General features: G+C 45.2%; 1 protein-coding gene across 1 annotated transcript in view; it reads left to right on the forward strand.

Annotated features, from left to right (window-relative positions):
- TDRD12 (tudor domain containing 12) overlaps positions 1 to 11,566 on the forward strand; it is an 83,241-nt gene extending 71,675 nt beyond the window's left edge. The window contains exons 34-39 of the mRNA XM_069738429.1: positions 6,984 to 7,072; positions 7,182 to 7,308; positions 9,880 to 9,993; positions 10,249 to 10,402; positions 10,476 to 10,542; positions 11,304 to 11,566. Coding sequence (XP_069594530.1) covers positions 6,984 to 7,072; positions 7,182 to 7,308; positions 9,880 to 9,993; positions 10,249 to 10,402; positions 10,476 to 10,542; positions 11,304 to 11,386 — 634 coding nt within the window. The 3' untranslated portion in view covers positions 11,387 to 11,566. The remainder of the gene's footprint in view (positions 1 to 6,983; positions 7,073 to 7,181; positions 7,309 to 9,879; positions 9,994 to 10,248; positions 10,403 to 10,475; positions 10,543 to 11,303) is intronic.
- Positions 11,567 to 14,518: the final 2,952 nt, after the last annotated feature.

Here is a 14,518-nt window from a genome sequence, read left to right on the forward strand (position 1 = left end):
TTTAGGCACACAGGGGCTCTCCAAACGCGACATGGTGTCCGCTAACAATTGGAGCTAATTTTCCATTCAAAAAGTCAAATGGCGCGCCTTCCCTTCCGAGCCCTGCCGAGTGCCCAAACAGTGGTTTACCCCCACATATGAGGTATCGGCGTACTCGGGAGAAATTGCCCAACAAATTTTAGGATCCATTTTATCCTACTGCCCATGTGAAAATGAAAAAATTGAGGCGAAAATAATTTTTTTGTGAAAAAAAAGTACTTTTTCATTTTTACAGATCAATTTGTGAAGCACCTGAGGGTTTAAAGTGCTCACAAGGCATCTAAATAAGTTCCTTGGGGGGTCTAGTTTCCAAAATGGGGTCACTTGTGGGGGAGCGCCAATGTTTAGGCACACAGGAGCTATCCAAACGCGACATGGTGTCCGCTAACGATGGAAATAATTTTTCATTCAAAAAGTCAAATGGCGCTCCTTCCCTTCCGAGCCTTACCATGTGCCCAAACAGTGGTTTACCCCCACATGTGAGGTATTGGTGTACTCAGGAGAAATTGCCCAACACATTTTAGGATCCATTTTATCCTGTTGCCCATGTGAAAATGAAAAAATTGAGGCTAAAAGAATTTTTTTGTGAAAAAAAAGTACTTTTTCATTTTTACGGATCAATTTGTGAAGCACCTGGGGGTTCAAAGTGCTCACTATGCATCTAGATAAGTTCCTTGGGATGTCTAGTTTCCAAAATGGGGTCACTTGTGGGGGAGCTCTAATTTTTAGGCACACGGGGGCTTTCCAAACGTGACATGGTGTCCGCTAAAGAGTGGAGCCAATTTTTGATTCAAAAAGTCAAATGGCGCTCCTTCCCTTCCAAGCCCTGCCGTGCGCCCAAACAGTGGTTTACCCCCACATATGAGGTATCAGCGTACTCAGGACAAATTGGACAACAACTTTCGTGGTTCAGTTTCTCCTTTTACCATTGGGAAAATAAAAAAATTGTTGCTAAAAGATAATTTTTGTGACTAAAAAGTTAAATGTTCATTTTTTCCTTCCATGTTGCTTCTGCTGCTGTGAAGCACCTGAAGGGTTAATAAACTTCTTGAATGTGGTTTTGAGTACCTTGAGGGGTGCAGTTTTTAGAATGGTGTCACTTTTGGGTATTTTCAGCCATATAGACCCCTCAAACTGACTTCAAATGTGAGGTGGTCCCTAAAAAAAATGGTTTTGTAAATTTCGTTGTAAAAATGACAAATCGCTGGTCAAATTTTAACCCTTATAACTTCCTAACAAAAAAAAATGTTGTTTCCAAAATTGTGCTGATGTAAAGTAAACATGTGGGAAATGTTATTTATTAACTATTTTGTGTCACATATCTCTCTGGTTTAACAGAATAAAAATTCAAAATGTGAAAATTGCAAAATTTTCAAAATTTTCGCCAAATTTCCGTTTTTATCACAAATAAACGCAGAATTTGTTGACCTAAATTTACCACTAACATGAAGCCCAATATGTCACGAAAAAACAATCTCAGAACCGCTAGGATCCGTTGAAGCGTTCCTGAGTTATTACCTCATAAAGGGACACTGGTCAGAATTGCAAAAAACGGCAAGGTCTTTAAGGTCAAAATAGGCTGGGTCATGAAGGGGTTAAACCTCGCGCAACTCGCAGATGAGCTTGCGCTTGTTCTAACAGTCCTTTATCTTTCAATATTCTTGACTGCCTTCTTGCCCTCCCGTGACTCTACTATTGTCTTGACTTCCACAGCATCCTCATCTAACCTGTGGGGCACGGACTTCTTCTTTAAGAGACGTAACATGACTCACAGAATACTACGCCCTTCTGCAGTAGGGGGCTGACAGCGACAGCAACACTTGTGTCCTAACACGGAGCCTCGCGCTCCACGTGTTATGAATAAAGAGCCTCGCGCTCAATATTTTTCCCTAACCTGAACACCAGTGATTACAGTCTGCCCTGTCACGATATTCTAAACGTTGGGAGGCTGTCTCCTAGTGAGACCCCTCCACTGTGTTTCTGGTGGTCCCCCTCTTGGGACGTCTTAATTACCGATATGTGCAAGTGTGTGCAAGTGTTTCTGGTGGTCCCCCTCTTGGGACGTCTTAATTACCGATGTATGTGCGTGCAATATCACAGAGGCCACGTCTCCTATCCCTTCCTCTAAGCCGCCCCCAATCCACAAACTTCTCAATCTTTCACTCTATCACTACTAGGCAACAGTCACGGGTAGGGTGGTTGAATGGAGTACAATGACCGGTGGAGGAGGTGTGGTGTACACGAGGACGCGCAGAGTGCGACGTCTCTCAGTTGCTGCTTCAAAGCGTGGCACGGGATCGCGCTCGGTCTCACCACTCGACTGGTCACTCCCCAGACCCAAGGAGACCACAGACTAACCAATAACGGCTGAAACACTAGCAAGTGTGACACATACATAGTATGTGATCTCCACTTACCGTGTTTGGAGGGTGATCAGTCCTCGAGGTCAGCCACTACGGGTGTCATCCACGGACGTCCAGGCATGGGTCCAGGGGGTTTCGTATCTCGGGCCACGCCCCACGTTGGGCGATATATTTTCACCTTGACACTAGTATCTTCCTGCCTTATCGCAGCAAAACTGCAAGTAGGGACTTTCTCACAGGGAGTTTTCACACGTAGTTCTTCCCTATCGCATATCATTAAATAATTGGGACCTTAATTGTCCTAGGAGTCTTAAGGCCCCGTCACACATAGCGAGATCGCTAGCGAGATCGCTGCTGAGTCACAAGTTTTGTGACGCAACAGCGATCTCAGTAGCGATCTCGCTATGTGTGACACGTAGCAGCGACCAGGCCCCTGCTGTGAGATCGCTGGTCGTGTCGGAATGGCCTGGGCCATTTTTTGATCGTTGAGGCCCCGCTGACATCGCTGAATCGGCGTGTGTGACGCCGATTCAGCGATGTCTTCGCTGGTAACCAGGGTAAACATCGGGTTACTAAGCGCAGGGCCGCGCTTAGTAACCCGATGTTTACCCTGGTTACCATCGTAAAAAAACAAACGCTACATACTTACCTACCGCTGTCTGTCCCCGGCGCTCTGCTTCTCTGCTCTGGCTGTGAGCACCAGGCAGCCGGAAAGCAGAGCGGTGACGATGGTAACCAGGGTAAACATCGGGTTACTAAGCGCGTCCCTACGCTTAGTAACCCGATGTTTACCCTGGTTACCCGGGGACTTCGGTATCGTTGAAGACAGTTTCAACGATGCCGAAGTCTTTCCCCTGATCGTTGGTCGCTGGAGAGAGCTGTCTGTGTGACAGCTCTCCAGCGACCAAACAGCGACGCTGCAGCGATCCGGATCGTTGTCGGTATCGCTGCAGCGTCACTAAGTGTGACGGGGGCTTAACAGTAGACTCCTTTTCATCCAGGCAGACTGATTTGCATCTCTAGCAATTCTACGAGCAGCTCTTAAGCCCCCGTCACACACAGCGAGATCGCTAGCAAGATCGCTGCTGAGTCACAAGTTTTGTGACGCAACAGCGATCTCAGTAGCGATCTCGCTGTGTGTGACACGTAGCAGCGACCAGGCCCCTGCTGTGAGATCGCTGGTCGTGTCGGAATGGCCTGGGCCATTTTTTGATCGTTGAGGTCCCGCTGGGTAGCACACATCACTGTGTTTGACACCTTACCAACGACCTCGCTGACAGGACGTCCCATTGAATCATCATGAAATAGCATCGTTGTACAGGTCGCCACAGGTCGCCGCATCGCTGCTGCGTCGTTGGGGAGATCTCACTGTTTGACATCTCACCAGCGACCACATAGCGACGCTTGAGCGATCCCTGACAGGTCGTATCGTTGTCGGAATCGCTCAAGCGTCGCTATGTGTGACGGGGCCTTTAATGAAATTTTGCTTGGTCTTCCTGACCTTATCTTGACCTCCACTGTTCCCGGTAACGGCCATTTCTTAATTACATTTTTAACTAAGGAAAGGACAACTTGAAAAAGCTTTGATATCTTCTTATAGTCTTCTCCTGCTTTGTGGGCCTCCACCATTTTCAGAGTGCTCGGCAGCTTCTTAGAAGAACCCATGGATGCTGTTTTTTTGGCACAATGTTAGAGGAGGCTTTCTTGTTTTTAAAGCTGGGAAATTTGCATCACCGGGCTTTTGCAAACGTTGATAGTGAGCGAGCCATAACCCTAAGGCTAGGTTCATATTGCGTTAGTGCAACCCGTTTAGCGCTAGCGGGTTGCACTAACACAATGTTTTTAATGGGGCCGCGTCCCAGGGTCGCGGTAACGTCCCCGCTCTCGCAGATCCCCGAGAAAACACCTGCGCGTCGCATAGCGCGTGCCGAACATGGCACGCGCTAGTGCTGCGCGTTCCCATTGCTGTGAATGGGCGCGCTAACGGACGCGTTGCACGGCGTTAATTTCGCCGTGCAACGCTGTCTGTTAGCGCTTTCCCATTACCGCAATGTGAACCCAGCCTAACAGGCTAATTGAAGTCTGAAACTGTGGTCACAGTTATCTGAGCACACAAATCTCCAAAAGTGCCGAAACTTTTGCATCATCGCATTTTCCTTTTTGTAATTTTTAAAATGTTAAATATGAAAATATTTGTATTTTTTTGCCTAAAATACAAAGGAAATGTGTCATCTTTTAACTTTAGTGCTTTTAGAGATTATTTAATCTTCATCTTGCTTAACTACCGTATATACTCGAGTATAAGCCGAGATTTTCAGCCCAAAATTTTGGGCTGAAAGTGCCCCTCTCGGCTTATACTCGAGTCACGGTAGCGGTGGGGTCGGCGGGTGAGGGGGAGAGGGCGCTGAGGTATACTTACCTAGTCCTGGCGGTCCTGACACTCCCTCTGCCCGTCCCACGGTCTTCGGTGCTGCAGCTCTTCCCCTCTTCAGCGGTCACGTGGGACCGCTCATTAGAGAAATGAATACGCGGCTCCACCTCCCATAGGGGTGGAGCCACATATTCATTTCTCTAATCAGCGGTGTCTGTGACCGCTGAGGAAGAGGCTGCGGCACCGAAGACCGTGTGACAGGCAGAGGGAGCCGGACGCCGGGACCCGGTAAGTATTTTATATTCACCTGTCCCTGTTCCAGCCGTCGGGCGCCGCTCCATCTTCCCGGCGTTGCTCCATCTTCCCGGCGTCGCTCCGCTCTGACTGTTCAGGTCAGAGGGCGCGATGACGCATATAGTTTGCGCGGCGCCCTCTGCCTGATCAGTCAGTGCGGAGAGACGCCGGGACCGGACACTGGGAGCTTTCTATGGCACAGCTATGGGGCAATACTGAACGGCGCAGAGCACTATATGGCAGCTATGAGGCAATACTGAATGGTGCAGAGCACTATATGGTAGCTATGGGGCAATACTGAATGGTGCAGAGCACTATATGGCACCTATGGGGCAATACTGAACGGCGCAGAGCACTATATGGCACAGCTATGGGGCAATACTGAACGGTGCAGAGCACTATATGGCAGCTATGGGGCAATACTGAACGGCGCAGAGCACTATATGCCACAGCTATGGGGCAATACTGAACGGCGCAGAGCACTATATGGCACAGCTATGGGGCAATACTGAACGGCGCAAAGCACTATATGGCACAGCTATGAGGCAATACTGAACGGCGCAGAGCACTATATGGCACAGCTATGGGGCAATACTGAACGGTGCAGAGCACTATATGGCACAGCTATGGGGCAATAATGAACGGTGCAGAGCACTATATGGCACATCTATGGGGCAATAATGAACGGCGCAGAGCACTATATGGCACAGCTATGGGGCAATAATGAACGGTGCAGAGCACTATATGGCACATCTATGGGGCAATAATGAACGGTGCAGGAAACTATATGGCACAGCTTTATATGGCACATCTATGGGGCAATAATGAACGGTGCAGAGCACTATATGGCACAGCTTTTTATGGCACACCTATGGGACAATAATGAACAGTATGGAGCATTATATATGGCACAGCTTTATATGGAGCATCTTATGGGGCAATAATGAACGGTATGGAGCATCTATTTTTAAAATTCACCGGTAGCTGCTGCATTTCCCACCCTAGGCTTATACTCGAGTCAATAAGTTTTCCCAGTTTTTTGTGGCAAAATTAGGGGGGTCAGCTTATACTCGGGTCGGCTTATACTCGAGTATATACGGTATTTACAATAGCAGAAATTTTGACCAGGGTGCCCAAACTTTGATATGCCACTGTAGCACATCCCACAACCAGCCCTATATGAGCTCACCAAGAGGAGGTATGTGGGTGTAGCATTGATCTAATTAAAGTCATAGTTTTGGTCTCTGTGATTGGTCATTTCTTGAAAGCATAGTTCGCTGTGTGGTCCATTTTCCTCATCGGAGTGCTTCTCTCCATGAAGATAAGAGCCATTCCTGCAACATCAGGTTTAGTCATTTACTTTTGTTATTTCTTTTTATACTATGTAATGGTATATAGCGTATTGTTTCTTCCCATTTCTATCATATTTGTATATTTCTTATAAACACTGCATACCTTTCTGGATTAAATACATAAAATGTAATAGTTCTGTTCCTCTTGTTCTGTAAACCGCAACCCGGAAAGCTGTAACGGGTGTCCAAGCGGCCTTTATAAATGATTGGTGGTGGCAGTTAGTGGTTCCTTTTGTTATTGTGGAGCTGGCAGTGACAGTATTGGGGTATATACATATATATTCCATGTGTTGGAATCTGAGGTGTATATACCATATGCTCACTGTGAGTTCCCCAATAACCGGCCTAGTAGTGGAAGCAGCTGGGGCCTCGACCATCACTTGTCAGTCAGTTGTATAATTGTCCTGAGGATTGGAGGCAGCGGGGTTGCATTTCCTTGCATACTGGTGGCAGCGGAATTGACCATATCCTCAGCCTCAGTAATGTGGCATGGTGCCTCGCATTACATTAGTCATGTGCAGTGTGCAGTCTTGTACATGTTCTACTTTCTCTCATTTTTAACAGTGAAGGAATAGAGAATGACGAACCCCCTGAGAAGTCTACAGAAGACGTCAGCCCACCTACTTCTCCATGTCTGGGGATAGCAGATGCTGGTATGCTCCTATCGTACATGTCCACGTGTGTATAGCTTCATCACTCTCCTCCATCTGAGGTGGACGTTGAGCGACGTTGCAGGTCGGAATTTAGTTTTATTTTTTTCAGAACATGATGGTCACAAGGTTGTCAGTGACTCACATCTATCGCCCCACTCCGATGAAGAAGGAAAACCGCTTAAAGAAGTTACTGGTCAGAGAGACCCAGAGGCTCCGAGGACCCCCCTCTCAGCAAGGTTTGTTATGTGTGTGCAGCAAAAAGTTGGTTTGGGTTATTACCACAATCGCATTATTTTTCACAAAGCATCTCACCTTAAATAGCTGAATGGGTGGTCCTATTCTTATCTGCTAAAACTACATTTCCATCCCCTCTATACACAGCTATCCTCCAGTGCATTGTTCCTCTCAAAACCCCTCCATTAACAGCATAATGCTGCAGTACATAGCTTCCTTCACCCCCTGCATACACATCCCCATCTTACAGTACATATCTCCTCTATTCACAGCCCCATGCTGCAGTACATATATATAATCCCCTCTGTGCCCCGCTCCATTCTGCATTACATCACTCCTTTCATTTATACACACCTCCATTCCGCAGTACATAGCTCATCTCCACCGCGTTATATTGAGCCTCATGCTGCAAAATATCTGCTCTCAGCCTCTCTATACAGAGCCCCATTCTGCATTATGTCACTTATCTCAGCTCCTCTATATACAGACTTCCTGCAGTATATCACTCCCCTCAGCCCGTCTACATACAGTACCATCTGGCAGTACATTACTCCTCTCAGACCCTCTACAGGTCCTTCTCAAAAAATTAGCATATAGTGTTAAATTTCATTATTTACCATAATGTAATGATTACAATTAAACTTTCATATATTATAGATTCATTATCCACCAACTGAAATTTGTCAGGTCTTTTATTGTTTTAATACTGATGATTTTGGCATACAACTCCTGATAACCCAAAAAACCTGTCTCAATAAATTAGCATATCAAGAAAAGGTTCTCTAAACGACCTATTACCCTAATCTTCTGAATCAACTAATTAACTCTAAACACATGCAAAAGATACCGGAGGCTTTTATAAACTCCCTGCCTGGTTCATTACTCAAAACCCCCATCATGGGTAAGACTAGCGACCTGACAGATGTCAAGAAGGCCATCATTGACACCCTCAAGCAAGAGGGTAAGACCCAGAAAGAAATTTCTCAACAAATAGGCTGTTCCCAGAGTGCTGTATCAAGGCACCTCAATGGTAAGTCTGTTGGAAGGAAACAATGTGGCAGAAAACGCTGTACAACGAGAAGAGGAGACCGGACCCTGAGGAAGATTGTGGAGAAGGACCGATTCCAGACCTTGGGGAACCTGAGGAAGCAGTGGACTGAGTCTGGTGTGGAAACATCCAGAGCTACCGTGCACAGGCGTGTGCAGGAAATGGGCTACAGGTGCCGCATTCCCCAGGTAAAGCCACTTTTGAACCATAAACAGCGGCAGAGGCGCCTGACCTGGGCTACAGAGAAGTAGCATTGGACTGTTGCTAAGTGGTCCCAAGTACTTTTTTCTGATGAAAGCAAATTTTGCATGTCATTCGGAAATCAAGGTGCCAGAGTCTGGAGGAAGACTGGGGAGAAGGAAATGCCAAAATGCCTGAAGTCCAGTGTCAAGTACCCACAGTCAGTGATGGTGTGGGGTGCCATGTCAGCTGCTGGTGTTGGTCCACTGTGTTTCATCAAGGGCAGGGTCAATGCAGCTAGCTATCAGGAGATTTTGGAGCACTTCATGCTTCCATCGGCTGAAATGCTTTATGGAGATGAAGATTTCATTTTTCAGCACGACCTGGCACCTGCTCACAGTGCCAAAACCACTGGTAAATGGTTTACTGACCATGGTATTACTGTGCTCAATTGGCCTGCCAACTCTCCTGACCTGAACCCCATAGAGAATCTGTGGGATATTGTGAAGAGAAAGTTGAGAGACGCAAGACCCAACACTCTGGATGAGCTTAAGGCCGCTATTGAAGCATCCTGGGCCTCCATAACATCTCAGCAGTGTCACAGGCTGATTGCCTCCATGCCACGCCGCATTGAAGCAGTCATTTCTGCCAAAGGATTCCCGACCAAGTATTGAGTGCATAACTGAACATTATTATTTGATGGTTTTTTTGTTTGTTATTAAAAAACACTTTTATTTGATTGGATGGGTGAAATATGCTAATTTATTGAGACAGGTTTTTTGGGTTATCAGGAGTTGTATGCCAAAATCATCAGTATTAAAACAATAAAAGACCTGACAAATTTCAGTTGGTGGATAATGAATCTATAATATATGAAAGTTTAATTGTAATCATTACATTATGGTAAATAATGAAATTTAACACTATATGCTAATTTTTTGAGAAGGACCTGTATATAAAGAACAATCCTAAAGTAAATAACTCCTTTCAGCTGCTCCATACACAGCCCCATCCTGCAACGTATCACTTTTCTCAGCCTCGTGCTGCAGTACATCCCTTCTCTCTGCCCCTCTATACACAGCTCCATCCTGCATTACATCGCTCTTCTCCGCTTCCTATATATGATCTTATCCTGCAGTACATCACTCCTATGCTCCATACGCAGCCTCATCCTGCAGTTCATTGCTCACCTCCGCCCTAATATATTTCGGCCCCATCCTGCAAATTCTCTCCCCTCAGCCCCTCTATACAGAGCCCCCATCCTGCAGTATATCACTCGTTTCCCTTCATTAACACTGATAGAGCAGCATAATGAGAGGAGGTATAAATTCTTTCTTGCTTTTAGTTTGTATCCGGTAATTAAATGGTTTGAGAAGGAAGATAGTGTGATCCTGACTGTAAAGCTTCCAGAAATGATCGATCCCAAGTGCACGTTCTACAGCAACCGACTGGTGTTCAGGTAATAAACGGTGACTCTGAGCTTGTCTGTGCTACAATAAAAGAGCACGCCGTCCAAAAGGGACATAATGGGCAACAAAAACCACCAAAGAGAGAATCCCTGTGTCACCTTCCTCTCCCCCTGGAGTCTGTGTACCTCAGAGTGTTCCTTTACTCCATGGTGTCATTACCTGATTAATCGTCTCTTTGTACACTTTTGGTTCATTTTCTGCTGACTTTGTTTCATAGTTTTACGACATTGCTGTATGTCTTGCAGTTGCAACGCCGGAGGAAAACACTACATGGCAGATATGGATCTCTACAAGGATATTGTAAGGGATAAATCCACATGCAAACTGAAGAACGGAGAAGCCGTAATCACTATCGAGAAGAGCACAGCGGAAATGTGGAACAGGTTACTGAGACACAAGGTGTGTTATTGGAGAGGGACATTCCAGGTTATAGGCTCTCCACTTCTTATTTCACATCCTGCTTTCTTTGCAGCATCCAAACGTCAGCTTTGATTTTGATCATTTAGGAGACTCTGAAGAAGACAAGGTGGTCTTTTCAGGTATGTCCCAAATTCTCATCTGATGACTGTCCCGTCATCTTATTTGTGCAGTGTTAGATGCATTAAGCCTCACCTGTTCAGTAGCTGCCCAGTCTATCAACTTCCCCGGTAGCTGATGGGTGAGTGGATGCTCCTGCTTCACCAACAGTTCGGGCCAGTAGCAATATCGCTGGCTTGAATGTGCATGCCCCCGATGCTGACAACCTCCCATGATAAACATGGTTGACCTTGTAGCAACCCAGTTATTGCCGGAGGTGAGCCACACTTTACAGCAGCTACTGCACCATAGGGCTGAGGCCAGGTAGGAGTTCTATACATAGCACCATCTTGCTTTACATCACTTTTATATGTATTTTATATTATATTCACAGCTCCATCCAGCAGTATATCGCTTCTCTCAACCTCGTGCCGCAGTACATCACTTCTGTCTGCCCCTCTATACACAGCCTCATCCTGCAATACATCTCTACTCTGCTCTATATGCAGCTCCATCCTGCAGTTGATCACTCATCTTAGCCCCTCTTTATTCAGCCCCATCCCATAGTATATCACTTCTCTCTATCCCTCTATACACAGATCCATCCTGCTGTAATCGCCCTTTTCCACTCCCTATATATCATCTCTTCCAGCAGTACATATCTGCTCTGCTGTATAAGCATCCCAATCATGCAGTTAATCACTCATCTTAGCCCCATCCTGAATCCAGCTTTCCCTGGAGTGGACGCTCATCTGTACCCCTCTCTCTGGTTTTTCCTCTCTAGGTTTCGGCACAACCAAAAAGTGTTACGAGGTCGTCAGTGAAGATCTGGTTTCCTCGGAGTACAGTGACTCTGACAGTGACTAATGACCAATATGCTGGGGATGCGGTAAATCCCTTGTTTGTACGTTTCTTCTGTCCTCTGGACTTTGCGTCGCGTTTTTCACGCTTTCAGTGCTGGAGCGAGGATGTAAATAACTGATGTTATATTTTATAATAATGTCCTTGTCATTTTGTCTCCTCCTAGAAATAAAATCCTTATTCTATATTCCACATTCCCAGCTTCATCGGCTTTTGGGAAAGGAGCAGTGTGGCTACTGGTGCTTAACTTTCTGAGACCTAAATGACAAGTCATACAGTTGTGGCCAAAAGTATTGACACCCCTGCAATTCTGTCAGATAATACTCATTTTCTTCCTGAAAATGATTGCAATCACAAATTCTTTGGTATTATTATCTTCATTTAATTTGTCTTAAATGAAAAAACACAAAAGAGAATGAAGCAAAAAGCAAAACATTGATCATTTCACACAAAACTCCCAAAATGGGCCAGACAAAAGTATTGGCACCCTCAGCCTAATACTTGGTTGCACAACCTTTAGCCAAAATAACTGCGACCAACCGCTTCCGGTAACCATCAATGAGTTTCTTACAATGCTCTGCTGGAATGTTAGACCATTCTTCTTTGGCAAACTGCTCCAGGTCCCTGATATTTGAAGGCGCCTTCTCCAAACTGCCATTTTTAGATCTCTCCACAGGTTTTCTATGGGATTCAGGTCTGGACTCATTGCTGGCCACCTTAGAAGTCTCCAGTGCTTTCTCTCAAACCATTTTCTAGTGCTTTTTGAAGCGTGTTTTGGGTCATTGTCCTGCTGGAAGACCCATGACTTCTGAGGGAGACCCAGCTTTCTCACACTGGGCCCTACATTATGCTGCAAAATTTGTCGGTAGTCTTCAGACTTCATAATGCCATGCACACGGTCAAGCAGTCCAGTGCCAGAGGCAGCAAAGCAACCCCAAAACATGAGGGAACCTCCGCCATGTTTGACTGTAGGAACCGTGTTCTTTTCTTTGAATGCCTCTTTTTTTCTCCTGTAAACTCTATGTTGATGCCTTTGCCCAAAAAGCTCTACTTTTGTCTCATCTGACCAGAGAACATTCTTCCAAAACGTTTTAGGCTTTTTCAGGTAAGTTTTGGCAAACTCCAGCCTGGCTTTTTTATGTCTCGGGGTAAGAAGTGGGGTCTTCCTGGGTCTCCTACCATACAGTCCCTTTTCATTCAGACGCCGACGGATAGTACGGGTTGACATTGTTGTACCCTCGGACTGCAGGGCAGCTTGAACTTGTTTGGATGTTAGTCGAGGTTCTTTATCCAACATCCGCACAATCTTGCGTTGAAATCTCTTGTCAATTTTTCTTTTCCGTCCACATCTAGGGAGGTTAGCCACAGTGCATGGGCTTTACACTTCTTGATGACACTGCGCACGGTAGACACAGGAACATTCAGGTCTTTGGAGATGGACTTGTAGCCTTGAGATCGCTCATGCTTCCTCACAATTTGGTTTCTCAAGTCCTCAGACAGTTCTTTGGTCTTCTTTCTTTTCTCCATGCTCAATGTGGTACACACACGGACACAGGACAGAGGTTTAATCCATGTCAACTGGCTGCAAGTGTGATTTAGTTATTGCCAACACCTGTTAGGTGCCACAGGTAAGTTACAGGTGCTGTTAATTACACTAATTACAGAAGCATCACATGATTTTTCGAACAGTGCCAATACTTTTGTCCACCCCCTTTTTTATGTTTGGTGTGGAATTATATCCAATTTGGCTTTAGGACAATTCTTTTTGTGTTTTTTCATTTAAGACAAATTAAATGAAGATAATACCAAAGAATTTGTGTTTGCAATCATTTTCAGGAAGAAACTGCGTATTATCTGACAGAATTGCAGGGGTGTCAATACTTTTGGCCACAACTGTATACAACTGCTGCATGGAAGTTTGTGCACCCTTCTGAATTCTCCATATTTCTACATAAATTTAACCTAAAACTACAATTTGTGGTTTCACGTCTTGGTATTACCGCAAACCCACGTTCTCTTGAGATTCAGGTCATGTTCAGACAAACATAAAGCTTCTTATTTAAACCAAAAAGCTCTTCTTTTTTGTATTGTCTGTCCATACAATATTGTCCCATAGCCTCCTGGCCATGACCAGATGTTCTCTTAAGCAAACTGCAAATCTTGCACACACCATTGCTCACTCATGGACTCATGAACATTATCATTAGCTAATGAGAGTAAGGCCAGGGTCACACTACCGTAAAATAAGGATAGCACTCTGCCCAGTGTTAATCTATGGGGCAGCTCACATCAGCGTATTTTTTTCTCAGGCGTATTCGATGTGCATGTAAAATCATAGCATGCTCCGATTGTCACCGAGACACGCCAATGCAAGCCTACGGGTGCGAGAAAAATTCGGACACCACACGGACCACTCGTCTAGCTTGCGACAAATACGCACCCATTTTCCTTATTTCAACCCATTGAGCCATTAAATTCAATGGGGAAAATCAGTGAGAAATGTAAAGCCATACGGATGTCACACGGATACATAGGTGTGAAAAAATCACATCATTGCATTGCAAACGCATTAGACACGGATTACCTTACAGAGAACACTCATGTGACTCTCAGCAGGGAGACTCGGACCGATTTTTCAAACGTTAAGTATGACCCTGGCTGAAGGCCTTTAGTTGCTTAGAGGTGACCTTGGGTTCCTTTGTGACCTTTTTGGACAATACTCATTCACGCGTCAATTTTTCATGTACAAGTTGTACCCATTTTTTTTTTTTTTGCCACAGTTGGCACTCGTACCTATGTGAATCTATAGGGCTGTTCACATGTAAAGTTTTTATTGTCCTTGGATCAAGCGGTCCGTGCAAAATCACGGCGATATACCCGATGTTGAACCAAGTGTCCAATCAAAATCGTCAATGCAAGTCTATGGTTCAGTGAAAGTACCTGGCAGCATTCGGCTGCCATCCATGTGCTGTGTTTTTTTTCACTGACTGATAGGAAAACGTGGAAAAACTTTTCTTATTCTTTTTATTTTTTTCATCAGGGAAACAAAAACTAATGAAACTACTTCCGTTTTTATCACATGTTAAAAAAAGACGTCTGAATGAGCCCTTACTTTAATTTCTCCTTCAAATTATCTGC

The sequence above is a fragment of the Ranitomeya imitator genome, chromosome 9 (assembly GCF_032444005.1).
Source record: "Ranitomeya imitator isolate aRanImi1 chromosome 9, aRanImi1.pri, whole genome shotgun sequence".
Classification (NCBI taxonomy): Eukaryota; Metazoa; Chordata; class Amphibia; order Anura; family Dendrobatidae; genus Ranitomeya; species Ranitomeya imitator.